The sequence below is a fragment of the Podarcis tiliguerta genome (genome assembly GCF_965153285.1).
Source record: "Podarcis tiliguerta genome assembly, chromosome: 1".
NCBI classification, from domain to species: domain Eukaryota; kingdom Metazoa; phylum Chordata; class Lepidosauria; order Squamata; family Lacertidae; genus Podarcis; species Podarcis tiliguerta.
This window is the reverse complement of record NC_139534.1, coordinates 130,894,873-130,922,872: the sequence shown is the minus strand read 5'-3', so window position 1 is coordinate 130,922,872 and position 28,000 is coordinate 130,894,873. Positions and strand designations below refer to the sequence as shown.

The window sequence follows — 28,000 nt, the reverse complement described above, 5'->3', positions numbered from 1 at the left end:
TCACAAGATAAAAACAAACCTTTATTTCCAAAACATGAACGGCATTACAGTTCAGAGTGAAGGAGGTTGAAGCGTGGGGTACATTCATTAGGCGCAGCCAGCCGAGGGCTGAAGGGACAGCTGGCAAAATGGCGTCCCTCAAACCATACCACGAACGGGCGAACTCTCGCACGTTGCAGGATTATCTCCGTTTAAATAAGAAGCTGTCCACGAGAACGAAAAGGGCGCCCACCTCTTGTCAGCCATCACTTCTTCTCTGTTCTACAACCCCACCCCGCTGTCCTAACCGGCAGTGGCTCCGATGAGTGGGAAAGTTCAGTGCAAAATGTTATATAAGGAGCTAGTAGCCCTTAACACAATGCCCTCCTCCCGCCTACAAAACAAAAATTATAAAGTGCTCCCAGTGCATTGTAAAACTCTTAAGCGGAAAAGAACACGGGTGGGTGAGGGGGGTGTTAATAGCGCGATCTGCCTTGGGTGGGTGAAGGAGGGCAGCGCAGAGTTCGAGACATGACTTGTTTCACCCGAGTCAGGGATCAATGGGGTCGCCGGGGTGGGGTGGGGTTCCTAGTCACACATTAGCTTGGGATAGGGAGGGAGAGAGCGCGCACATCTTGACGCACAACGCCAATATGGCCTTTTTCGAGAGATGCTTAAAATTTGGCAGCTGTCAAATCTCACATGTCGACACTAACATGTTTACGAATCCGCCCCCCCCCCTGCAAAATGGCCACCGTGACAGGGCCCTGATGCAACGCTAAAAACCACAGTTTACTGTTGCAAGAGAACAGCTCAGGTGCTTTTCCCTACCGCAAAGCGCGGCGTGAGGTTTCCTTCAAAACACAGTTTATGAAGCTGGCTTGTTCCAATCGGATTAGCCACAGGTTAGCACTCGGACACAATGCTAAACTGGTTAATTTAAAAAAGCAGTGAAAGCTACATTGGAGGAGGAGAGCACAGGTCTGGCAGGGTGGAGGCCCTAGGCTTGGCCCTGTAACGGTAAACTAGAGTTTAATGCTATATCTCAATCTGCAGCCACTCTCGAAACAGTGCCAAAGTGCCACACACTTTGGTGTGACTTCAAAAACCGGTGTAACATGTAGTTTTCCTTCTCAATCTGTGAACAGGAGATACACCCATTATTCCAGCCAGATATCCTCACAGGGTATCAGAATTAGCTTGCGAATTGAAAGGGACAGCTACACAGTTCTGCAGGAAGATACCTTGAGGTTTGAAAAGCAAAAGAGTTGCTGGAATGAGAAATGTTTCCCTCCTGAACAAATGCTTACAGATGGCACCAGAGGTTTTGCTCCATGAATACCTTGAGGGGGGAAATATCCTTTTTTGTCCTGGGGCAAGAGTCTGCTCATGGAGATGAACCGTCACACATTTCCCAAAGCAGCCTCTGAACTGAGTCCCAAAGAGCAGCAAAATGCCCTGGATGGTCAGAGTGAGCTGAACAGAAAAAAAACAGAGTCAAGAAATCTATGCAAAGTCAAGAAATCTGGGGCAACCCAGCCCAATGGGCGAGGAATAAATAATAAAATCATTATTATTAATATTACACAAGACGTCTGAATTTGTGAGCACAGGGCTAGGAATGGGCCAACGTCTCCCAGCAAGTCTTTGGCAGGTTAGTGTCACTTGGGAGTGGAATTTGCTGACAACCTCAATGGCTTTAGGCCCCCAAAACAGCTACTCTCCAACACATGACCTCAGCCCAGGGGTGTTTCTTTGGGGGGGGGGGGGTTGGACCCACCAGGTGCTGCTGAGCTACAGCTCCCATCAGTCCCAGCAAGCAGGGCCAATGGCCAGGGATGTTGGGAACTATAGTCCAGTTGAGGGGTGAAAGATTCCCCAGATCTCTGAAGAGGCTGAGCTGCAAGCAGGTATTTGGGTGAAGAGCTTGTGCAAGAACCTAAATTTGTTCGGGCAACTTTCGCAAGCACGACACCCCCCAACAAATTCTAAAAGCGGCACTTTTTGCTGAAGTCACGTTCACTCCGAGCAGGCATGGCCAAACCTGGCCCTCCATCTGTTTTGAGACTACAATTCCCATCATCCCTGACCACTGGTCCTGTTAGCTAGGGATGATGGGATTTGTAGTCTCCAAACTTGGAGGGCCAAGTTTGGCAAGATACTGCCCCCTACCTCTCAATGTTAGGGATAACTCAACCTGGTTCTCGAACTGCCTGAGAAGCAGAAGGCGCGCAACCTGGTGGAACAGAGAACTCCAACTCTGGGTCTGAACTTCTACGCAATGGGGACATGTCTTCATTCCGTCACAAGGGAGCAGAATCAGATTTTTGCAGCCAGAAGGTGGTGGAAATGACCCTATAAGAAGGGGTTCATCCAGCCTGCCTCTGGACCCTTAGGGAGTCTTCACTTCATCCTAATACTATCCACTCAAGAGTGTACATTCCCAGCTTGGATTTTTTAAAAAATGGACGGATTGCAGCTTCTCTAGACAACACAGCTGTGTGCATTATAAACAGGCAACCGCCCCCTATCCCCTTCTCTGCTGAGAAGTAGGACTGCCATGAACTGCAAAATCTTCCAGAAGATGCATGAAATGGCTACACTTCTCTATTAAGAAGAAGCAGGGAGTAAAGGAGAAGAGGGAATGTCTTCTTCAACTCTGCTAGAGAGTGCAACCAAACATTTTCTCCGTTGCAGATGACAGTGCTATTTCGTGATTGCTAAGCAGTCCAAATGCTTAGCAACCGTGCTTCTTCCCGGCTGCTAAGCGAACCGCTAAGAAGGCTCTCCCATCCCAGACCACACCTGTAGCTGGCTGGCTAAGAGCAGCCGAAGTATCAACCTCGGCTGCTTCTGCAATATCCCTAGCAAGCATGCAACTAGCCCTCATGGAGCCATTCTGTCTTAAAAAAAATAAAGCACCACTGAGTAACAGCTCTGCTTTCTCCAGTGTGTGAACCAAGTTTTTTAGTTTTATAAATCAATGCTCAACATTAGTCAGTCGGTCGCAAGGGGCTTCATACCACATGCAAAAAAAGATAGATATGAAGAACTGGCTTCAACAGCCCCAGGAATAAACAGATTGATAGTAAAGCATAGCTGCAAGGTAACTTAACCCTTGTGAGACCACGACACTTGTGCCACACTTGTTAACATCCTTTCGTTTCTGTGTGTTATGGTTTCCCCATTTTAAAACTCTGAAAAGTTTGGAAGCAAGGAATTCCCCACCCGACCCGAAACGTCCCCACCGTTAGTACGCAGAGATGCTCCAGTCATCGCAGGAAGACCGAACAAACTTCCCCAGCTATGGATGTGCAATTAAAAGAGTTACCCAGAACCGTCTTCCAGAGCTGATGGAGACAGTTGACTGTGGGAAAGTTCGGTTAAAAGTGCAAATTATCAGCCATCAAGGTCTGCCAGCAAAGCTGTGCTGCTGTTTTCGGTTGCCAAGGTATCGTCCTCTGGAAGGCGCGACCCACTGAAACGAAATACTTCTATAGGGCTGTGATTTGACCTCGCAGCCTTCCATCATTGCAAGTACCGTTTGGCAAGAAGAGTTGGCTTTGCAAAGCTCCCGTCCTTCCGTTCCCACGTCCCGGAAACTTCGGGAGCCGCGCTAGGTATTTGGGGACCCAGCGGGGAGCTGCCGCCCGAGTCCTGCGCACCTAGTTGGAGCCCTGCTCCGTCCGCGTCCCACCCAGGCGCAGCCCCCCAGAGGCGCGCGAGTTCCAGTCCTACGGCACCAGGCGGGGGTTCGGGTGGCTTCTCGAATCCAGGCTCCCGTGGGTGAAAAGCAGCGGGGCCACGTCCATCGGAGGGGCCACCAACGGCGGGATCATGACGCAGCTGTCGCTCCCCGTCAAGGAACCGTACCAGCCAGAGCTCTGGGGGGTAGCCAGGCTGCAGAGAAGGAAGAGGACAGGAGGGAAGTCCTGCGGGTCCGGGAAAAGCAGTCTAAAACCAAATACGCCAATGAAGGAATGGGTTTTCCAAAACTGACTGTGCAGGCAGTTTGAAACTGCACCAAAATCCCTATTTTTCCTTAGCTAAAATGCTTTAACTTGAGCTCGTGAGCCCAAAACCCAGCTGTATAAACAAGTGCTCAGAGCCCTCTCCTTTATCAGTTTGTGATGGCAAGAATGGCCTTGACTGTACCAGTAGAACAGGGAAGACACGTCTGTGCCTTATCTTATATCCTGACCACAAAGGCACACAGACCTAGTCTGGGAACAGCGCCAGAAGGTGTTCTTGGAGACAGTGACCTCTTGCTCCAAGATAAGAGTAGGAACGGGAAGATCCTTTTATGGTCAGGAGTACAGGAAGGAAAACCCTTTTATGGTTAAGAGTGCCGGAGCAGGAACATCTGTGATGTCAACCTGCGTGTACAAGCTGACGTGGCTGGATTCCTGGGGAAGGGGGAGAGGGTGCCTGGAGGATATATATACTGCATGAAATTTCTCATTTCTTTGGACTTGCTGTGGACTGACCACGCAAGTGCCTCTCTGCTGTTCCGGAGAGCAGAAATAAAGAACTCTTTCTCTGAACCAACCCTTGGTGTCATTTGACTTCCTTCCTCCTGTCCAGGAGCAATGCAGACCCAATCGGTGAACTCCAATAAGGCTACACCTAAACCAGTGAATGGCCAAACTTGGCCCTCCAGCTGTTTGAGGACTACAATCCTCATCATCGTTGACCGCTGGTCCTGTTAGCTAGGGATGATGAGAGTTGTAGTCCCAAAACAGCTGGAGGGCCAAGTTTGGCCATGCCTGACCTAAACGGTCTTGGCCCAGTGTACCTGAAGGAGTATCTCTGCTCCCATTATCCAGCCTGGACACTTGAGGCCCAGCTCCAAGGGCTCTCTGGCAGTTCTCTTGCTGTGAGGCAGGGTGGATAAAAATCAATGATTTTTTTAAAAATAAAAAAATGGATTTTTAAAAATTTAAATCAGATTTTTTTAAAATTTAAATTGGATTTTTAAAATTTAAATCGAATTTTGTAATAAAATGCTTTTGGAGAATTTTTTTTTCTAAAGGTAGTTTTCTATTTAAGTTACATTATAGTCTATTTAAGTTACGTACGTTTTTCACGTGTGCTAAAACTCAAGTCTCTTTTTAATAAAATAATTATTTAACCACATTAGTTAACAAACATGGATACATAAGTTATATTGTTATTGTTTTAGTTAAACAAATTGTTAAAATTGTTAAGGAACTTACTATTTTTCTCCTTCCAATAAAGTACAGCAGGAAAGTTATCCAAATATAAACAGTTAACTGATTAAACCTCACAATAATTTCATAATTACTTGTCTATGTATTTCTAATAGTATAACCAAATCAGTAAATTTTGATATTGTAAAAGCTACTCTGAAAATTTATTATTCCAATAATGAAACCTTCATCTGGTTGTAAATATTAAGACTACCAGCAAGAATGAGAGTTTCTGTAAAAAATGAATAAATAATGATTTAAATCAAGCCTTAACTGACTAGTAATTTAAATCCATTTGATTTAAATCAAATCCACCCTGCTGTGAGATTATAGGGAACCAGGTAGAGGGCCTTCTCGGTAGTGGCACCCACCCTGTGGAACACCTGTCAATGAAATAAACAACTACACAACTTTCCAAAGCTGGCATGGGCAAACTCGGCCCTCCAGATATTTTTTGGACTACAACTCCCATCATCCCTGGCTAACAGGACCAGTGGTCAGGGATGATGGGAATTATAGTCCCGAAAACATCTGGAGGGCCGAGTTTGCCTATGCCTGTTCTAAAGCACGTGCCCTACCCACTGAGCTATACAGCCTTTCCCTACAAAACGCCCTCTTCCCCGCCAACCTCGCTACCTTCCTCCGCTGAGCCTCGGAAGATCGTCGTCACTGTCGTACCGCCTTGGATTGTCGAAGAAATAGGCGCGGGAGTTGTAGCTGTGGCTGTTGATCATTCCAGCCGGCGCCTGTTTGGTTAAAAGACGCTGTTAGCCAAGTGAGCAAAACAGACAGCGATCTTAGAACATGGGTATGGGGTGCAGACAGTCTTGGGAAGCATTCCACTTAGGGGGAGATGGGGAGGAAAGTCTCTTTTAATTTCCTTTTCCTCTTTCAGTGGGGGGGGGGGGAACCTTGCAGAATTTGCAACGTTTGCTTTGATGTAAAAATGTGTGGAACTTAGCATTAGCTGAAAAAATAACCCGTTAAACGAATGTGCTGCCAAAGAACTGTAGCACACAGCCCCCCGTTCTGGAGTAAGCATATCAGTATGGAATGAATGATGCTTTGCAGGGTTAAAGAAAGCGAAAAGTGGTGTAAAAAAGAGGTAATATACATTAGACACAACCACCTAGAAAGAGTAAAAATTTTAAGGTCTTAGGAATAAAGGAAAGAAGTCAGTATGTATATACACCGTATTTTGCACTTATAAGACGCACTTTCCCCCTCCTAAAAAGTACAGTGGTACCTGGGGTTACAAACGCTTCAGGTTACAGACTCCGCTAATCCAGAAATATTACCTCAGGTTAAGAACTTTGCTTCAGGATGAGAACAGAAATTGCGCAGCGGCAGCGGGAGGCCCCACTAGCTAAAGTGGTGCTTCAGGTTAAGAACAGTTTCAGGTTAAGAACGGACCTCTGGAACGAATTAAGTACTTAACCTGAGGTACCACTGTAAGAGGAAATGTGTGTGTGTCTTATGGAGCGAATGCAGGCGAGAGGCTCTGCTCAGCGCTTCCTTTAAAGAGCCGTGTGGAGAAGGCTGCCCTTGTCCCTCCTCGGGGAAAAGCCCCCAAGAGCTGCACCATAGCTGTCAACCGTCCCTTATTTGGCGGGAAAGTCCCTTATCCCAGCGCAGTGTCCCGCTGCTGTCCCTTATTGATGATGTCCCTTAAATTTCCCGGGTTTCAAAGGAAGCAGCTCCTCTCCCTCCCTCCCTGCCGGCCAGGGAGGAGGGAGGCTCCAACTGTGTTGTTTGGCTGCGTTGCTCACCCAATAAGGAGTCTAAGAACGACTGGGGGGTGGAGCTTGCATGTCTTGTGCCAATCAAATCGGCCGCGTTCTCTGGGGACTCGCCTTTGCTCAGCGCTTCCCAGCGGAGAGGTGACGGTGGTTTTCCTTGCTGCATCCCCTTTGCCGGGTTGCTGCGCTGTGGGAACCACCGCTTGAGGCTTCGTTTGGCTGCTGCCTGGGCTTTCTGCCTTTGGCTCGGAGGGGCTCAGAAGTCGAACATACCTGTGCTTGGAAAATCCCTTATTTTGGCTGCTGATCCCTTATTTTCGAGGCTGCCGGTCCATTATTTTCAAATCAGTAAGTTGACAGCTATGGAGCCGCACACAAACTCTGCGCGTTCTTTAAAGGGAGCACGGCTTTTGGGGGAGCCTTAGCTGTGCGCAGCCTCTCCCGGGGAAGAGGAGCCTTCATCCCACTGCCCTGCGGAGGCTTCGCATGGCTATCCCTGGCTTTTGCGGGAGGTAGGTGGAGGGACAGAGTGCCTCTGTCCCTTCCCCCACCTCCCAGAAAAGCCCCCAAGAGCCGGCTCCCTTTAAAGAGCGCACGGCTCTTGCGGGAGGTGGCGGGAAAGCCAGGAGGCTTGCTTTCGCTGGAGCCAGGAGGGCAAGAGGGATCAGTGCGCACCGATCCCGCTTGCTCTCCTGACTTAGAATTATAGAGTTGGAAGAGACCACAAGTGCCATCGAGTCCAACCCCCTGCCAAGCAGGAAACACCATCAGAGCACTCCTGACATATGGTTGTCAAGCCTCTGCTTAAAGACCTCCAAAGAAGGAGACTCCACCACACTCCTTGGCAGCAGCAAATTCCACTGTCGAACAGCTCTTACTGTCAGGAAGTTCTTCCTAATGTTTAGGTGGAATCTTCTTTCTTGTAGTTTGGATCCATTGCTCCGTGTCCGCTTCTCTGGAGCAGCAGAAAACAACCTTTCTCCCTCCTCTATGTGACATCCTTTTATATATTTGAACATGGCTATCATATCACCCCTTAACCTCCTCTTCTCCAGGCTAAACATGCCCAGCTCCCTTAGCCGTTCCTCATAAGGCATCGTTTCAGGGATAGCCCCGCAAAGCCTCCTGAGCGAAGATGGAGTAGCGTTCCCTCTTAGCTCAGGATGCTTTGCGTTCCTTTCTTATTTCTTGTTTTCCTCCCCTAAAAACTAGGTGCGTCTTATGGTCCGGTGCGTCTAATACACCGAAAAATACGGTATGTATGTAATGATTAGATTAGAATGATTATATGGTTTTATTTGTAGATGTGTGTTTCTGTTTTTTGTGTTCTTTTTTCCTCTTGTGTTTTCCCCCCTTGTTTGTACTGTTTTATTTTGGATTCAATGTTTGTAATTTTTGTTGTAATTTTGCACTGAAAATAAAAAAAAAATAAAAAAGAAAAGAAAGAAATGTAGTACACCCCCACCGCCAAAATCCTATTTTGGAGGGATTTTATCTTACGCACAACAAATACAGACGCGCGCAACTCCCTCTCAGTGGTGAAATTTTGTTTTCCCCATGGTCTTCAACACCCCACCAAACTAATATTAAGCCTCTCTTGGATATACTGTGCTGCTTCTTGCCACTTCCATTACTTCTGCTCTATCAATTTGTTTGATTTGCTTCAACAAAATTTTTTTAAAAATACCGTATTTTTCGCCCTATAGGACGCACTTTTCGCCCTATAGGACGCACTGACCACTCTCGCTCTCCAGGCTTCAGGAGAGCCCCGCCGCCAGCCCCGCAAGTTCCGGGGACAGCTGGGAGGCGCAGCGCATCTTCCCGCTGTCCCCGGACCTGGTCTGAAGGCGGGCGGCGGGGAGAAGAGTGCTTCTCCCCGCTGCCGGCCCCACAAGCGCCTGGGGGGGAAATAATTTTTTTTCTTTATTTCCCCCCAAAAAACCATGGTGCGTCCTATGGGCCGGTGCGTCCTATGGGGCGAAAAATACGGTAATCATTTCCTTTCGAAGCGGTCTTCAGTTTGAGGGGCACACACTGTTTTTAACTGGGAAAAGTAGATGATCCGTGCAGTGGCGTAGTGTGGGTTGTCAGCACCTGGGGCAAGGCAAGTAATTTGCGCCCCCTAACCCGTGGATTTGCGCCCCCTAACCCTAACCCCCAGATGTTGCGCCCGGTGCGGTCGGCCCCCCCTGCACCCCCCACGCTACGCCACTGGATCCGTGCAAACCCTGTGTGATCGTACCAAGTTCTGTGCGATCCTCTGAGCCCGGAAGAAGAGGACCAGGAATGTTGTGGGGACAAATTCCCAGAGGAATAAGACGACCCCAAAAACCACGTATTCTTCGCTTCCGGCTTCTTCGCCTCGAACCTGCGGAAACAGGGCATGGGTTCAAGTCCAGCACTCAAGGAGATAGGTTACAGTGGCCAGGGGTCAGCTTACCTTTTCAGCAGGGGGCTGGTCCCTCTGACTATATTTTTTGGGGGATAAATGAACGAATTCCTATGCCCCACAAATAACCCAGAGGTGCATTTTAAATAAAAGCACACATTCTACTCCTGTAAAAACACCAGGCAGCCCCCACAAATTAACCCAGAGATGCATTTTATGAATAAAAGGACACATTCCGCTCATGTGAAAACACGCTGATTCCTGGACCGTCTGGGGGCCGGATTTAGAAGGTGAATGGGCTGGATCTGGCCCCCAGGCCTTAGATTTGCCTACTCATGGGCTACGCTGTGTCTGGGACTGTCCTTGATGACTGTCCTACGAGTACAGACTTCCATTGCGGGACACCTCTTATTTAGAAGATTCAGGAACAATAAGAGAGAAGATACTTTTCAACATGGTCACAGTTGAACTATGGAACTCATTGCCACAGGAGACCGTGACGGCCACCACCTTAGATGATTAATAATAATAATAATAATAATAATAATAAATAACAATAATTTATTTATACCCCACCCATCTGGCTGGGTTTCCTCAGCCACTCTGGGCGGCTTCCAACCGAATATTAAAATACAACAAACTATTAAACATTAAAAGCTTCCCTAAACAGGGCTGCCTTCAGACGTCTTCTAAAAGTCTGGTAGTTGTTTTTCTCTTTGACATCTGATGGGAGGGCGTTCCACAGAGAGGGTGCCACCACCAAGAAGGCCCTCTGCCTGGTTCCCTGTAACCTCACATCTCGCAGGGAGGGAACCGCCAGAAGGCCCTCGGAGCTGGACCTCAGTGTCCGGGCAGAACGATGGGTGTGGAGATGCTCCTTCAGGTATACTGGGCCATTTAGGACTTTAAAGGTCAGCACCAACACTTTGAATTGTGCTTGGAAGCGTACTTATGGGCTTTAAAAGAGGATTGGACAAATTCATGGAGGAGGAGAGGGCTATCGAGGGCTGCTAGCCCCAAAGGCTGTGCTCTGCCCCTACAGTTGGAGGTAGCAAAGCTTCTGAATACCAGTTGCAGGAAACAACCTTGGAGCAGAGCGGGTCTTGTGTTCGAATCCTGACTGCGGGTTTCCCACAGGCATCTGCTCAGCCAACGTGAAGACAGGATTTCTGGACTAGACGGGCCACTGACTCTTCTTCTGTTCTTATATGGAAATTCGAAAACACCTGGCTCAAGCCCACTGACCTTATCCGAAAGGTTATCCCAGCCATAGTTGAACGGACTGGGCACGTGGTCCGGAGAGATCGCCACCGCCACCAGGTTATAGAAAGCCCTCGAGGAGTACAGGAGGAGGACGACAGAACCCACAAGCAAGGCTTGGCAGACAGATGTGCCCTAGTTTTTTTTAAAAAAGAAAAACACATATACACTGAAAGAGGGCATTAAAAATACAGCAAGTTGGTGCTCAGATCTTTCTTCTTAAGTGGTTGTTTTTACGCTGGGTAAATTGTTCACGAGAGAACTGAACCGGAAGAGCTGTTCCTCTTTCTTTCTTTTAAGAAAAACAGCTTTTAAATATTTGAACATGCCAAGTTCACAAAGAATCAGATGCGAGAGAGAAGGAATCTCTTACTCTACCAGCCTCTACCAGATGGAGAGGATGCTCTTACTATTTTCAGACACGAGATAAAAGCAACTGGTTCAGGCGTGGAGCAAGGGGTGGGGTGGGGAGGCGAGACGCCATGTCCTTAAAGATCATCGCCCAGGGTAGAGACCTGTCTGTTCTCGCTCCGGTTAAGCCCGTAAAGCTCCCTGCACAACGGACTGTGCTCCATGAATAATCTATGCTAATTGATGCAAATTTATTCAGAGCTACTTTGGTGTGTGTTTTTTTGCCCATTCCGTACGGGCAGCCTGCTTTTCCAAAACCAGATACGTGTTGGAACTTGAGAAATGGGCTGCAGGGTCACGGAACGTTCACCAACATTCCACAGAGGCATGAAAGGGAAAGAGTCATAGGTAGCGTCCATAAAAAGAGTTGTGGATGGGTAGGGAAATGAAAGTGGCTCTTGCTCTGCTGTCAGACTCAATAATTATTATTATTATAATAATTTATTATTTGTACCCCGCCCATCTGGCTGGGTTTCCCCAGCCACTCTGGGTGGCTTCCAGCAAAAGATTAAAAGTACATTAAATCACCGGTCATTAAAAATATCCCTAAACAGGGCTGCCTTCAGATGTCTTCTAAACATCAGAAAGTTGTTTATTTCTTTGACACCTGGTGGGAGGGCGTTCCACAGGGCGGGTGCCACTACCGAGAAGGCCCTCTGCCTGGTTCCCTGTAACTTCGCTTCTCGCAATGAGGGAACTGCCAGAAGACCCTTGGCGCTGGATCTCAATGTCCGGGCAGAATGATGGGGGTGGAGATGCTCCTTCAGGTCTACTGGGCCGATGCCATTTAGGGCTTTAAAGGTCAGCACCAACACTTTGACTTGTGCCCGGAAACGTACTGGGAGCCAATGTAGGTCTTTCAAGACCGGTGTTATATGGTCTCGGCGGCCACTCCCAGTCACCAGTGTGGCTGCCGCATTCTGGATTAGTTGGGAGTTTCCAGGTCACCTTCAAAGGTAGCCCCATGTAGAGTGCATTGCAGTAGTCCAAGTGGGAGATAACCAGAGCATGCACCACTCTGTCGAGACAGTCTGTGGACAGGGAGGGTCTCAGCCACCTGAGAGCCAGTGTGGTGTAGTGGTTAAGAGCGGTGGACTCGTAATCTGGGGAACCGGGTTTGCTTCCCTGCTCCTCCACATGCAGCTGCTGGGTGACCTTGGGCTAGTCACACTTTTTTGAAGTCTCTCAGCCCCACTCACCTCGCAGAGTGTTTGTTGTGGGGGAGGAAGGGAAAGGAGAATGTTAGCCGCTTTGAGACTCCTTAAAAAGGCGGGATATCAAATCCGAACTCCTCTTCTTCTTCAGCCTGTGTAGCAGCTGAAGCTGATAAACAGCTGAACTGGACACAGAATTAACCTGCGTCTCCATGGACAGCTGTAAAATTCATGTTAAATTGCTGTTTTAGGGGTCGTTTTTAAAAGTCTGGAACGGATTAATCCGTTTTGCATTCCTCTCTATGGGAAATAGCGCTTTGGTTTTGGAACGCTTTGGTTTTGGAACGGACTTCCGGAACGGATTAAGTTTGAGAACCAAAGTAATAAATAAATTAATAATAATAATAATAATAATAATAATAATAATAATAATAATATATTTATTATTTGTACCCCGCCCTTCTGGCTGTACCAATTTTCCACTTTAACAACCACACCCTACCTTTGCAGAGACCAGCCACTCGATGCCCTTCCTCAGAAATGGGAGAGTTTAAGGCGAGGGAAAACAATAACAATAACAACAACAACAGCAGCAAGAGCAACAACAAACCAACCCTTGCTGTCCCTTACCTTGGACTCAAGGTAAGCATTGGCCGAAGACATTTTGGACAGCTTGCACATGAAACAGGCCAGCATCACGGCGCAGAGAATGAAGAGGCTGTCGTTGATCAGAGCCCGGGTGTACACCGTCCACCGCAGCTGGTCCTCAGGGAGGTCGCCGTGCGCCAGCAATGCACACGTCAAATTCACAAAGACAAAGAGGAGGCTGGTGAGGATGGAGCCCACGTACAGGGTGGCCCTGGAAACAGAAACAGAAGGTTATCCCACCCGTGTCCCAACATGGAGGCCTTCTGGTCATTGGACCGCAGTTGCTGTCTTGCTTGATGCTCTGGGAGGAACGGGACATAGCCAGGGCCGGATTTAGGTTTGATGAGGCCCTTAGCTACTGAAGGCAATGGGGCCCTTTATATGTCCAGCTGTCCTTTGTCAACAACAAATTGTCGCTGGTTTTTGTGTTGAATATATACTACAGTGGTGGCTCGCAAGACGAAATTAATTCATTCCGCGAGTCTCTTCGTCTAGCGGTTTTTCCGTCTTGCGAAGCAACCCTATTAGCGGCTTAGCGGATTAGCGCTATTAGCGGTTTAGTGGCTATTAAACCCTATTAGTGGCTATTAAAGGCTTAGCGGCTTAGCTGCTAAAAGGCTATTAGCGGTTTAGCGGCTTAGAAAAAGGGGGTGGGGAGCGGAAAAAAATCGCAAGACTCGCAAGACATTTTCGTCTTGCGAAGCAAGCCCATAGGGAAATTCGTCCTGCGAAGCGCATCGAAAAACGGAAAACCCTTTCGTCTAGCGGGCTTTCCGTCTTGCGAGGCATTCGTCTTGCGGGGCACCACTGTATATGGTAATTTATGGACCTGATAGGTATCTCAAGCCATGCAACCAGTCCATGCAGAATGTAGGCACCCTATATATAGAAAGGAGCAAACCAGTGATATTTTAGGGAGCAGGCTAGCAGGCGGGGCCCATGACTTACACCACAGGAGCCTACACAACACAAGACACCGTTGCTGTATGTAGGTTTTATTTCATTTGTTTTTTATCTTATATTTTGGAGATGTACAGCCAGGCTTTCTTCCTTTAAATTTTTTTTGGGGCCCCCAAGAGAGTGGGGCCCTAAGCTATAGCTTGTTTAGCTCATACGTAAATCCAGCACTGGGAGTCATAATCCCATTTAACAACTCCTGGGTTGGGGCAACTGGCTAAAATGTTTCAATTTTGGTTCCTCGGTTTTGTTTTCATCGGGGTGGGGTTGGTTAAATGTTTAGTTGGATGTTATTTTAATTTGGGTATAGATGTAAACTGTTTATTCTTATTCTTGGTTTCTATTGGTTTATTGGTCTGTATAAGAGATTGCAGTTTTTTTGTTTTTTGTTTCGATAAGAATTTTTATTAGTTTTCAATTACAACATTCCAATAGCCTCACTATAACAATGCCAATTATAATGCAATTAACAATAGCAATCATTGAGATGCCAAATTATACAATTTAGCTGCCCCCCCCACATGCTAGAATTCATGGTTTGATGATTTTCTTTGTTTCTGCATTTCAAAATCTGATAAATTTTAATGGATGTTCTGGTTTTTTATGTTTAATGTTTTATTATGTTTTTATATACGCTGTAAGCCACCCAGAGTGGCTGGGGAAACCCAGTCAGATGGGCAGGATATAAATATTTTTTTAATTTATATTTATTATATTCATTTATATTTATATTTATAATATTTATATTTATATTATTATAGCGATACCTAGAAGCACCATGTTGGCTATTCCTGCCTTAAGGCGCAGTAAGACAAAGGGGAAGGAAAGGGGGCAGAGAGGACCCCAGTGGGGCGAGATGTAAGCCAAGTAGGGAAATAAATCTGTTCAAGTACAGAGCGTTAAAAGCCAAACAAGTTCAAGATCCATCAGTATTACAGAAGATAAAGAGCTCTCAAAACCTGTGGGTTGTATTCAGCATAGCAATAAGGTGAATGGCCTATCAGCAGAAGGATTTATCCTTGCGCTACAGAATATTCTCTCTTTCTCTCCCTAAATCCACTCCGTTTCTTTTAATTTTAACTCTTATTATTATTTTTTATTGATTTGTTAGCAACAACAGGTGTAAACAGACAGAAAACAAAGAATCAAAGATTTAAACCATAAAAGCATTTGCAGCCTGGAAGGTCAAAGATACCATGTAGTTCCAAAGGGATAATAAAGTATTAACCCATACAAATATCCCATTTACAAACAATTAAGATTTATAAAAATATTGCCCACCACTGAGTTCCATGATTGAGAATAAAGGCGCTATATAGTCTCAAATGAACTGAACATTTGTACATACTGGTGGCACTGAGTAACTATGTGCCTCTTTATTTGTATAAGAAATAAAATAACCCCATGTATTTTTTTTCAAAAGGGCCATTTGAGATCTCTCCTTCATATACTTTTGGTTTATCATATGTCTTCTCAAAAAGGGGCATTTGTCCAACCCCTTGAATGCCAGCAATCCGAACTATTATAATAAATAATTTTTTATTTATACCCTGCCCTTCCCGGTTTAAAAACCGGGCTCAGGGCAGCTAACAGCAAATATAAAACATTGATTGAAATGTGACTTAAAAACAGCATAAAACACAACATAAAATGCAGCATCAATATCAATAAAATTCAAAAATTCAGGGGTCATTTTGGGGGTGGGGGGGTGGTGGAAATCCCAGTCCGTAGACACTGATTGATCACCAGGGCTAACTGGCCAAGTTGGTCCTACCAGGGCCAGCAAGGAGACCAGGGAAGAATTTAAATGTGGGGTCCCAGAAGGGTTTCTTCATAGAAGAGGAAAGGGGAAAAGGGAATAGAGGATAAGGCTAATTCAAATTGAAGGCCAGGCGGAATAGCTCTGTCTTGGGCCTCCACAAATTGGCAATATAGTCCCTTCTCCTCACATTAACCCCTAATTTTTTTCCTGGGGTCTTCCCCAATGCTCCGGAGCAGATTTGGGGATGGTGCAGTTTGCACGTACGGAAAAGCTATGAGGGAGGAATGACCACTTCACTAGTGCATAATATTACCGTATTTTTTGCTCTATAAGACGCACTTTTCCCCTCCTAAAAAGTAAGGGGAAATGTGTGTGTGCGTCTTATGGAGCGAATGCAGGCTGCGCAGCTATCCCAGAAGCCAGAGCAGCAAGCGGGATCAGTGCGCACCGATCCCTCTTGCTCTTCTGGCTTCAGGGATAGCAACGCAAAGCCTCTTGAGCGCAGCGGAAGCGCTCCTCCCTTTTCACTTAAGAGGCTTTGCGTTGCTTTCTTGTTTTCCTTCTCTAAAAACTAGGTGCGTCTTATGGTCTGGTGAATCTTATAGAGCGAAAAATACGGTAGTTGAGTACCTCCCTATGAATCCACTTGGCTATGCCAAGAGTGCACCATCTGCTTCAGCTGCGCTACAGTTCTTTATAGAAAGCCACAGCAAGAGTGCTGGGAACCTGTATTGGATTCCAACTCCCATCAGCCCCGGCCAGCATGGCCAATGGTCAAAGCTGACATGAGCTGTAGTCCCAAAGACCTGGGAGGCACCAGGTTCCTCCTTCCCAAACAGAATTCCTTCGAAATACAGGCCATGTCAAAATGAAAGAGGAGGAAAAAACTTGTGCTTTCCCGAAACTGTGTTTTTATGCCAAGAAGGCTGAGTGGCTCATACGCCACTGCAGACCCTTCGGGTGCCTCTGAGCATTTATCAAGCCACGTTGATTCATCAGCGGCAAATTTTAACCTGCGATTAAAACCTGAGGTAACTAATTTATTGGGACACGGGTGGCACTGTGGGTTAAACCACAGAGCTTGGACTTGACGATCAGAAGGTCGGCGGTTCGAATCCCCGCGACGGGGTGAGCTCCCGTTGTTCGGTCCCTGCTCCTGCCAACCTAGCAGTTCGAAAGCACCTCAAAGTGCAAGTAGATAAATAGGTATTGCTCCAGTGGGAATGTTATGGCGTTTCTGTGTGCTGCTCTGGTTCGCCAGAAGCAGCTTAGTCATGCTGGCCACATGACCAGGAAGCTGTACGCCGGCTCCCTCGGCCAATAAAGCAAGATGAGTGCCACAACCCCAGAGTCGTCCGCGACTGGACCTAATGGTCAGGGGTCCCTTTACCTTTACATAACTAATTTATTACAAGGCACCACCCCAAAGGTTAGACTCACTTGTATTTGTTGAATTCGGCGGCACACTTCACTTTGAAGATCACCTGTTCAGAAAGAGAGAAAATGTGGGTTTGGGTGAGGTTTTCCCCTATTCCATCATAGGGCTCCCTCCAGGTATCCTTTACATCGTGCATTCGTGACGATGTACCAATGATCCTTCAACATCAACTTTGTTGGACTCATCATGTTGTGTGGATGCCTGACCTGATGATCATCTGAACTTAAAAATGGAAAGCGTAATGCTGGTGGTCAACAAAAGAGGTTTAAAGACTCTCTCAAGGCAAATCTAAAAAAATGTAGTATAAACACCAACAAATGGGAAACACTGGCCTGCAAGCGCTCCAGTTGGAGAACAGCCTTTACCAAAGGTGTCATGGACTTTGCAGACACTCGAACTCAGGACGCAAGGGAGAAATGTGCTAAGCGGAAGACACGCTCGGCAAACTCTCACCGTGATCAACTCCTGCCCAGGAACCAGTGTCCCCACTGCGGAAGGACGTGTGGATCCAGAATTGGCCTCCACAGTCACTTACGGACTGGCTGTTAAAACCGTGATTATAGAAGACAATCTTATTCGGTTACGAGTGATCGCCAACGAAGAAGAAGAAGAAGAGCTTATTCCCATGATGCATGAGGAAACCAGGATCTGTTTTCTTTTGAATTTTCTGCTAGGAATGAGTCCCCCTGAGCAGTTTGCCCCAGCGTTCCAGCATCTACACTGACAGCTTCAGCTGCTGTTTCGATCTAGAGAACTTTGAATTTTGGAGCCTAGCTGTGTTTCTGGTCACGTCTAGGTTTGAGTAGTGCGAGTTAAGGACATACGAAGCGCCTGCTGTGTTAAGTTGTGGGTGAACATATCAGAGGACACAGCGATTCTTCAGACAGCTCTTGTTTATTCACAGGCCAGAGCAGAACTGAACTGAAGGGTTCAGCCAGCCTGCTTATATAGAGCTCCACTACAACACAACAGTAACCACTTTCTGTAACTATCCAATCACTGAACGTCACTTTCAATCCCTTATTTGCATATGTGGACCTGAGTGAAAACTGTCTACAGTATCCCCCTGCTGGCCCAGGGTGAGAACTTCAGTACATAACATGCCACTGGCCCCTCCAGCCCAGCATCCCATTATCACAGTGGCCGGCCAGTGGGAAACCAGCAAGCGGGATTCAAGCACAAGAGCCCTTATTTTGTCAGGAGCCAGAGTCAGGCAGAAGTCAACAATAAAACAATAAGAAGGCACACTTGGAAAATCCACACCGTCATCAACTCCCACCCGGAAACCCATGTCCCCACTGTGGAAGGATGTGTGGATCCAGAATTGGCCTCCACAGTCACTTATGGACTCATTGTTAAAACCATGTTTATGGAAGACAATCTTAGCTACGAGTGATCACCAAAGAAGACGACGATAAGCAAGCCAGTGTTGAGGATGAAGGAAGTCAATTAGAAGAAAAGAAGAACTGAAATATGGTATATATTTATATTATTATTCGTTTTGTTTAAGTTTTCTTACGTTTATCACGTTTCATTTGTATTTTCTTGTTTGGTGTTTTGTTGTTTGTTTTTCTTTTCATTCTGTACTATTATTTTCATGTTTAGTTCGACAAGTGTGTGTATGTGCTGTAAATAAACTCAATATAAAAAATAAAAACTAAAGCAAGCCCGCTTTGCGTACTGTTTGTGCCTGCAGACGTTTCAGGGCAGGCATAACACTTTGTTTCATAGATTTGTAGAGTTGGAAGGGACCCCCAGGTTCATCCACCCGAACCCCTTGCAATGCAGGTTTCGGATCCTCCTTACTGTGGAGTAAATCCACAATACAGCCTTCACTCAGGGAAACAAGGCCAGAAACACACTCCCCTTTCCTCCTTAACGAATATAAGAGCCTTCTGGATGAGAACAAAGTCCCAACTAGCCCATCCATCCTCTTGTGGATTACGGCCCTCGTATTTACGGGACCGCCTCTCCTGGTCTGCCCTGCAGAGAGTCCATGAATAATCATAGTTTAGAGGTCCCAGGCCCTAAGGAAGTCAGACTATCCTCCACCAGGGCCAGGGCCTTCTCAGTGATGGCTCCAACTTGGTGGAATGCTCTGTCCCATGAGACCAGGGCCCTGCAGGATTTAACTTCCTTCCGCAGGGCCTGTAAGACAGAACTATTCCACCTGGTCTTCAATTTGAACTTAGTCTGATCTTTTATTCTCCTTCCTTCCCTCCCCCTCCCCTCTTTGTGAAGATTACTCGCTCTGGGATCCCACAGCTAATTCTCCCCTGGTCTTCTCACTGGCCCAAATAGGACTAATTTAGCAAGCTAGCCCTGGGGATCATCTAATGTTTATTGGATGGATTTCCCCCCTAAATTTGAATTCTGAATTTATTGTTATTCACATTTTATACTGTATTTTATGCTGTTTTTGGTTGCATCAATTAAGTGTTTTAAATTTGTTATTAGCCGCCCTGAGCCCGGTTTTCTGAACCGGGAAAGGCGGGGTATAAATAAAAATTTATTAATATTATTCTCACAGTCACCAACCAGATACCTATTTTGAGAACCCTGAAACCAGGACTGGTGCTGGTAGCGACAGAGAGCCCAAACCTCCATGAATTTCTCCAATCTTTTTGAAGCCAAGCTGTTGCCAGTTTGGTAAAATTCAGAGTTGAACCAAGGACGAAGGACAGCAGCCCTTTCTATTGTCTGCCCTGAATCTTCCGGCATTCAGTTCCACTGGCTGGCTCTGAGTTCTAGTATTAGGAGAGAAATAAAAATATTCTCTCTAACCACTTCCTCCATGCTTAATTTTACAGTTCTCTCATGCCCCACCTCGCTCACCTTCTCGCTAAGCTAAAAAGCCCAAAATCAGGGGCAAAACTAGGCTTTATTTCACCCGAGTCAAAGATCTAGTTTGCCACACACCCCAAGCGCATTTGTGTACACACACAAAGCGGCTGGGAGCCTCAATGGCGTCTCTCTGGGGCTTCACCTGGGGCAAAAACCCCCTGGCAAATCCCCCCCAAGCTATTGTTGTTTAGTTGTTTAGTCGTGTCCGACTCTTTGTGACCCCCTGGACCAGAGCACGCCAGGCACTCCTGTCTTCCACTGCCTCCCGCAGTTTGGTCAGACTCATGCTGGTAGCTTCAAAAACACTATCCAACCATCTCGTCCTCTGTCGTCCCCTTCTCCTTGTGCCCTCCGTCTTTCCCAACATCAGGGTCTTTCCCAGGGAGTCTTCTCTTCTCCTGAGGTGGCCAAAGTCTTGGAGCCTCAGCTTCAGGATCTGTTCTTCCAGTGACCACTCAGGGCTGATTTCCTTCAGAATGGAGAGGTTTGATCTTCTTGCAGTCCAGGGGACTCTCAAGAGTCTCCTCCAGCATCAGAATTCAAAAGCATCCATTCTTCGGCGATCAGCCTTCTTTATGGTCCAGCTCTCACTTCCATACATCACTACTGGGAAAACCATGGCTTTAACTATACGGACCTTTGTTGGCAAGGTGATGTCTCTGCTTTTTAAGATGCTGTCTAGGTTTGTCATTGCTTTTCTTCCAAGGAGCAGGCGTCTTTTAATTTTGTGACTGCTGTCACCATCTGCAGTGATCATGGAGCCCCAGAAAGTATAATCTCTCACTGCCTCCGTTTCTTCCCCTTCTATTTGCCAGGAGGTGATGGGCCCAGTGGCCATGATCTTCGTTTTTTTTTGATGTTGAGCTTCAGACCATATTTTGCGCTCTCCTCTTTCACCCTCATTAAAAGGTTCTTTAACCCCCCCAGCTATGGCACTGCCCAAATGTTGAAACTTTTCATCTTTGGAGAGTTGCTCCATCTCTGTGATTTTTGCTGTTGTTTTCTGAGCGTTTTTCAGCTGTGCAATATCCTTTCTGCAGTGAGCTGACCAGAACGGTACGCAGTATTCCAAGCACGGCAGCACTGTAGGTTTGTGTAATAACATTTCGCAGACTGGTACAGACACATATGCACACACAGTGCTGCACGCACATGAGAGCAAAAAAATAATAATGCCTGAAAGCAAAGAAAGCCAAAATACTGAATGTTTGAAAAGGGAACTACCGAAAGGTGTGACACCATGAGAATGGCCTTTGGCCTCATCTAGCTGCAGGGACCTAGGCAGCATCTTAAAAAGTAGAGACATCACCTTGCCAACAAAGGTCTGTATAGTTAAAGCTATGGTTTTCCCAGTAGTGATGTATGGAAGTGAGAGCTGGACCATAAAGAAGGCTGATCGCCGAAGAATGGATGCTTTTGAATTCTGATGCTGGAGGAGACTCTTGAGAGTCCCATGGACTGCAAGAAGATCAAGCCTATCTGAAGGAAATCAGCCCTGAGTGTTCACTGGAAGGACAGATCCTGAAGCCACCTCATGAGAAGAGAAGACTCCCTGGAAAAGACCCTGATGTTGGGAAAGATGGAGGGCACAAGGAGAAGGGGTCGAGAGAGGACGAGGTGGTGGGACAGTGTTCTTGAAGCTATGAGTTTGACCAAACTGGGAGGCAGTGGAAGACAGGAGTGCCTGGCGTACTCTGGTCCCTGGGGTCATGAAGAGTCGGACACGACTAAACGACTAAACAACAACAACAACAACAAAGCTGCAGGGATTGTCTTATGGGTATGCAAAAATGCAGAGCTGCCGAGGAAGGGAAGAAGAGAAACAGCGAGGGGAATTGTGCAAACGGCAAAGTGTTTTGCTCTGCACACACTCGAGTTCCTGCTTCCCAGCTGTGGTGCTCTGGGCAAGCTAAAGAATTCTCTACAAAAGAGATGGTGGCAGTGGTGGTTTCTGCTTAATCATTCCCTGGCAGAAGACAAACTGGCATTCTTGGGCAACGCAAAGCTTCATGACTCAGTATTCCAGATCTGTAAAAGGGACCCGTTCTCCAGCAAAATCTTCACTGCCCCCTTCCATGACATGAACTGTAGCTCATGGAACTGGGGCAAGCTCCCAATATGTGAGATTATTAATTATTATCATCATTATTATTACCGTATTGGCCTGAATATAAGCCTCACCTTTTTTCCAAATTCTGACCATGAAAAGTTAAAGCGGGGCTTAAATCTGTGACCTTACAAAAACTGGCTTTTACTATATCGCTGCTGAAACAGACATACGGCAAAACAGAACAGGTGTGAGTGCCTGCAGAATTTTAAGGGAGTGGTTTATATTCGGGTGCGGCTTATATTCGGGCCAATACGGTATTATTTAATTCAACTTATACACTTCCCTATACCCAGAGGTCTCAGGGCAGTTCACAACAAGACCACAACATATAAAATCAAACCAAAAGCACAAACCCAATACCCCCCCCAAAGCCACTTTCTAAAAGGTCAATAAGATCAACCAAAGGCCTGGTTAAAAAGGAACGCTTTTGCCCGGCGCCTAAAGGTGTGTGATGAAGGCGTCAGGCGAACTTCCTTGGGGAGAGCATTCCACAGACGGGGAGCCACCACAGAGAAGGCCCTGTTCTTGTGCTGCCGCCCTCTGGACCTCTAGAGAAGGGGGCACATATCCATGCATTTTTTTTTAGAATCATAGAGTTGGAAGAGACCACAAGGGCCATCGAGTCCAACCCCCTGCCAAGCAGGAAACACCATCAGACCACTCCTGACATATGGTTGTCAAGCCTCTGCTTAAAGACCTCCAAAGAAGGAGACTCCACCACACTCCTTGGCAGTAAATTCCACTGTCAAACAGCTCTTACTGTCAGGAAGTTCTTCCTAATGTTTAGGTGGAATCTTCTTTCTTGTAGTTTGGATCCATTGCTCCGTGTCCGCTTCTCTGGAGCAGCAGAAAACAACCTTTCTCCCTCCTCTATGTGACATCCTTTTATATATTTGAACATGGCTATCATATCACCCCTTAACCTCCTCTTCTCCAGGCTAAACATGCCCAGCTCCCTTAGCCGTTCCTCATAAGGCATCGTTTCCAGGCCTTTGACCATTTTGGTTGCCCTCCTCTGGACACGTTCCAGTTTGTCAGTGTCCTTCTTGAACTGTGGTGCCCAGAACTGGACACAGTACTCCAGGTGAGGTCTGACCAGAGCAGAATACAGTGGCACTATAACTTCCCTTGATCTAGATGCTATACTCCTATTGATGCAGCCCAGAATTGCATTGGCTTTTTTAGCTGCCGCGTCACACTGTTGGCTCATGTCAAGTTTGTGGTCAACCAAGACTCCTAGATCCTTTTCACACGTACTGCTCTCAAGCCAGGTGTCACCCATCTTGTATTTGTGCCTCTCATTTTTTTTGTTCCCAGTTACACCTCAGTTTCAATTTGGATTGCATTGGCTTGATCTCCCCATCCCTGACCCCTGAATTTTCATGTGGCAACAACTCCTTGGGGACAGGAGAGTTCTCCAAAATCCCTCCGCAAATATGCACAGGCTTGAGCAATGGTCTTCCTTTCTGACTAAGTGTGCACAGGATATGCTCGGGGTTAATCATCAGTCTCAAGTCTTCCTTTTCTCTTTGATACTGTCTGTCCATGCAGCCAGGTTTTTAGACCAGTTCCCAAAATCAATCTCTAGGCACTGAAGTTAAGACTCCTTGCTCTGTAGTTAACTTGAGATGTGAATTCATAGCTCATAGAGTTCAGGAGGAGGCAATTGCGGCAGATTCCACCTCAAGCTGCCGTTTCAAAAGCTGGCTTCACCCTTTAAGTCTGGTTGAAGAAGAGGACCCTGCCAGCTTGAGATCAACAAGATATTTTCCCCTCCTTCAGAACTAGGGCTTCTAATCTGCAGATTTGATTTTAAAGAGCTGTTACATCAGTTAACCCTGTAGTCTAAAGTCAACAGGCCTGCCTCGCTGCTGCACCCCATAATATATCAGCTCAATCTTTAGACCTGCAAACAAACTGAATGCAGTTTAAAAATGTGGAGTGCAGATAGACCTAGGAGATCACTGTGAGACAGAAGGACCTCTGTCCTTCTCTAAACTCATTAGTCTTAAGCCGCTCTGCTTGGTTCCCCATGCTTCCAGATCCTTAATTAACACTAGATTCTGAGGGGAACACCATGGAGAAAAAGCTTGTCAAATACCGTCTTTTTTGCTCTATAAGACTCACTTTTTCCCTCCTAAAAAGTAAGGGGAAATGTGTGTGCGTCTTATGGAGCGAATGCGGGCTGCGCAGCTATCCCAGAAGCCAGAACAGCAAGAGGGATTGCTGCTTTCACTGTGCAGCGATCCCTCTTCTTGTTCTGGCTTCTGAGATTCAGAATATTTTTTTCCCTTGTTTTTTATTGCAGAGTCCTCTTCTTCAACCAGACTCGAAGGGTGAAGCCCTTCTTCAAAAACTAGGCGCATCTTATAGAGTGAAAAATACGGTGCGTTTTGGGGAGCCCCCAGAGGCAGAAAATCCAGAAATGAACGCAACCCCCAACTTACTAACAATCAGGGGATAGAGTCCATTGGAAATTGACCTATGCACTTTCCAGGAGGGCACAGCCAATGGATGCATAACTTTGCATGCCAACATGCTCTGTGGCTCAGTGTCATAACATCTTCCTTGCACGCAGGATGTCCCAGGTAACTCCAGGTAGGGCAGGGAGCAGCTGCCATCTGAAACCTTGGAGAGCTGCTGGCTGCCAGTCAGAGCAGAGATGTCCTGTCATGGAACCCAGCTTTTCTTGCCTTTACCGCCTCACGTGGGACGCGGGTGGCGCTGTGGGTTAAACCACAGAGCCTAGGGCTTCCCGATCAGAAGGTTGGTGGTTCGAATCCCCGCGACAGGGTGAGCTCCCGTTGTTCGGTCCCTGCTCCTGCCAACCTAGCGGTTTGAAAGCACGTCAAAGTGCAAGTAGATAAATTGGGACCGCTCTGGCGGGAAGGTAAACGGCGTTTCCGTGCGCTGCTCTGGTTCGCCAGAAGCGGCTTAGTCCTGCTGGCCACATGACCCGGAAGCTGTACGCCGGCTCCCTCGGCCAATAAAGCGAGATGAGCGCCGCAACCCCAGAGTCGGCCACAACTGGACCTAATGGTCAGGAGTCCCTTTACCTTTTACCGCCTCACAAGTAGTCATATTTAGCCAGGGGGGAATCAGGGGACACAAAAGGTTAAGAGCAGGAGTCGGCAAGGTTTACCTCGCCTGGGCCGGTGCACTCCAGCGGAGAGCCCTCTGTGGGTCGGAGTGTGCACACGAAACGCGCATGCCCACGATTTCCAGTATCTGCGCAGACACGGTTTTCGGCATCTGAGCATGTGCAGACACAATTTCTAGTGCTGTGGAAGCGAGTCCCTGTGCCGCGCTGGTTTAGCACAGCGTGCAGGGACTTGCCTAGCGGGTGGCTCAGTTCATGGGCCGGTTAAACGACTTGTGGCCCATGGGCCTTAGGTTGCCAACCCCTGGTTAAGAGCCTGCTCTTCAGCGAGGTCTGGGTTGACGCTTAACAACTTCCAAGCCCAATACTCTTAAGCCAGACCTTCTGAAGAGCAAGACTCTTCTAGCGCTTCTCTTTGATAGCCTTAAAACCTAGCACCTGGTAGGTCATGTTTTCGTAACAGCGCTGAAACCAGCCAATATCACCCTGATCTCTTAGCTCGCCTTTGCAAGGATTATGGGATGCCTATGGGTGATGACGGGAAGCAGGTGGCATTGTGGGTTAAACCACAAAGCCTAGGGCTTACCGATCAGAAGGTCGGTGGTTCGAATCCCCGCGACGGGGTGAGCTCCCGTTGCTCGGTCCCTGCTCCTGCCCACCTAGCAGTTCGAAAACACGTCAAAGTGCAAGTAGATAAATAGGTACCGCTCCGGCAGGAAGGTAAATGGCGTTTCCGTGCGCCAGAAGCGGCTTAGTCATGCTGGCCACATGACCCGGAAGCTGTACGCCGGCTTCCTTGGCCAATAAAGCGAGATGAGCGCCGCAACCCCAGAGTCGTCCACGACTGGACCTAATGGTCAGGGGTCCCTTTACCTTTAATGGGTGATGCCACCTGCAAATGTCACCCCCTCTCCTCGGAAGGTGCGGCACAGTATTTTGCGGTCCATCGATCCTATGCACACCCATTTGAAGAGCAACACTATGCTCAACAGTGCTAGAGGATTGCAGCCTTAAGGTTGCTACTCCCACATCAGCTCATTCGCCACCCCAGAGGTTACGAAAAAGCAAGCCTTGAGAAGTCAGTGCTTATTTTTTCCTGGGTATAACAGCCTCTCTCTCACTCGTGCTTATCACGTGAACATCCCTGGGAGAATGAAATCATTGTTGACACCGCATCCTAAGTGACAAGACACTTTTGCACACACAGAGAGAGGGAGTGTGGCCCGAGACTCAAAAGAAACACACCCACCAAAAGAAAGGAAATTTTAAGGAAATTCAGCCAACTGCTGTAGAGCGGGGGGGCATCATCCTGTTCAGACAAGGGGTGCCAAAACTGAAATCGGGAGAGAGGAGGAGGTTTGTGGTTCAAGGCTGTATGTCGGTCCTGGGTACCTGCCGGGAAATAACCCCCCAAAGAACCCGGTGTAACCTACTCCCAACTCAACAACGAGGGGGGTTGCATTGCAATATGCTCAACGGAACATCCAAACCTTGAAGCCAGATAATTGAATGTTGTTTTGTTTTGGGAGACGGGGAGTTTGCAGGGGTTTGGAAACAGCTGATCAGCAAGACACAGGGTGGGAGGGGTAGGACATTAACCCCAGCAGAAGGTGTGGGGGGGGGGGGAGGGAAATAGCCACAAAAATATTTCAGTTCTGACCCTTTCATCTTCTGGATTATAGAAAGTGGTAAAACTCGCTTACAGAATAGTTTCCTAGGATGATGTGGAGATGCCATCAAAAGGGCTAAGCAGGTAGAATGGAAATAGGGTTAACAGCCAGATCCTTTCAAAGGTCTTGACACTGAAGGAGGAGAGAAAGCAAAAACAGGGAGAGGAGGAATGCAGCAACAATGGGGGGGAGGGGGGAGGCTCCGGAGCGATGACGTAATGGCTGACACCGCTCCCTGCCCCAGCTGAGACAACCTGGGAGGCTGTTGCTGGTACTCTGCAAGCGCTGGCCCCTTACTTGCAAGAAAAAGGAGAAAAAAACACATATATTTTACATGCACTACAAGAGCTCTATACAGCAAGCCCGGCTGCGCTTGCAACCTCTGCAAAAACTGCAAGAGAGATCACACAAGCCAAGGCTTGCAGGGGGAAAAAAAACCTTTTGGGTTTCTCCAACCCCAGGAGGAGGAGGAGGAAAATCCATCCCAAGTTTTTTTGCAGATGCACCAGAATGTGGTAAACAAGAAGAGGCAAACAAGCCGGAGGAGGAGGAGGAAGGGGGGGCGTGCCTGGGCTGCCGGGTGCGCGCGCGCTTGTTTTGTTCTGCTGTTTTTAAAACACCATGCAAAAAAAAATCCAAACAAACATATATTTATTTGAAACACACAGAGGCGACCCTTCCCATCCCACTTACCTCTGCGAAATAGAGATTGAGGAGGCAGCCGGCGGCGAAGAGGAGGCAGACGGGGAAGCAGAAGAGCAGCCAGCGGGGGAACGGAGGCAGCCGGGGCTGGCGGTGGGGCGGCAGGAGGGCGCCCTGCAGGTAGCAGGAGAAGAGGACGGTGCGCAGCGCCGCCCACAGCAGGCAGAGGAAGAGGCAGACGGTGCGGTAGCTGAGCCGCTTCTCCCGGTAGTAGAGGAGCAGCCAGAGTTGCAGGTAGGCGAAGAGGAAGAGGCCGGCGTAGAGGAGCGTGTGCAAGGTGCTCAGTCCCAGGGCCAGCGGGGAGCGGGGATCGGGGCCCGGATCGGGGCCCCGCAGCACCATGGCCCCCACGGGGCACCCTTGGGCGCCCTGCAAAGCAGCAAAGCGGGGAGTGTGCAAAGGGGTGCGTGGGTGCAAAACTGGGGGGAAGGGGTGCCCTGCACCCCGCAACGGAGAGGCTCACAGCTCCATGCAATTCCAGCTTCAAAAATAATCCATATATAAAAATATATTTGCCCAGCCAGTGAACCTCCCGCCCGCCCGCCTGCAGCGCCGGCTCGGCTCTCCCCGAACCAGCCAACTCTTCCCTCCCTCGCTCCAGCTGCGAAAGAAACAATCAGCTGAGCG

At 47.7% G+C, this 28,000-nt stretch overlaps 2 protein-coding genes across 3 annotated transcripts in view; one reads left to right on the top strand and one right to left on the bottom strand.

Annotated features, from left to right (window-relative positions):
- GPR137C (G protein-coupled receptor 137C) lies at positions 1-27,982 on the bottom strand. 2 transcript variants are annotated; one of them, XR_014510697.1, is made up of 8 exons: positions 27,365-27,982; positions 16,950-16,993; positions 12,773-13,001; positions 10,563-10,712; positions 9,171-9,296; positions 5,826-5,935; positions 2,142-3,879; positions 1-2,035 (listed from the first exon to the last, which is right to left on the bottom strand). XR_014510697.1 is itself a non-coding variant. In XM_083438831.1 (7 exons), the coding sequence occupies exons 1-7, from the start codon at positions 27,713-27,715 to the stop codon at positions 3,714-3,716; spliced, it is 1,176 nt and encodes a 391-aa protein (XP_083294957.1). In that variant the 5' UTR covers positions 27,716-27,982; the 3' UTR covers positions 1-3,713. The 2 variants fall into 2 exon arrangements, 1 of the variants encoding a protein (XP_083294957.1); XM_083438831.1 differs by having other exon boundaries at positions 1-3,879.
- TXNDC16 (thioredoxin domain containing 16) overlaps positions 27,478-28,000 on the top strand; it is a 58,047-nt gene continuing 57,524 nt past the window's right edge. The window contains exon 1 of the mRNA XM_083435409.1: positions 27,478-27,607. The gene's annotated coding sequence lies outside the window, so the exon portion shown is untranslated. The remainder of the gene's footprint in view (positions 27,608-28,000) is intronic.

Excerpts from the sequence above, each read along its gene's own strand:
- GPR137C (XM_083438831.1), bottom strand. The coding sequence starts at position 27,715 with ATGGTGCTGCGGGGCCCCGATCCGGGCCCCGATCCCCGCTCCCCGCTG. Across the intron at positions 13,002-16,949 it reads GCCGAATTCAACAAATACAA|GGCCACCCTGTACGTGGGCT; the intron begins GTGAGTCTAACC and ends TTCTGTTTCCAG. Across the intron at positions 10,713-12,772 it reads ATGCTTACCTTGAGTCCAAG|GGCACATCTGTCTGCCAAGC; the intron begins GTAAGGGACAGC and ends AAAAAAAACTAG.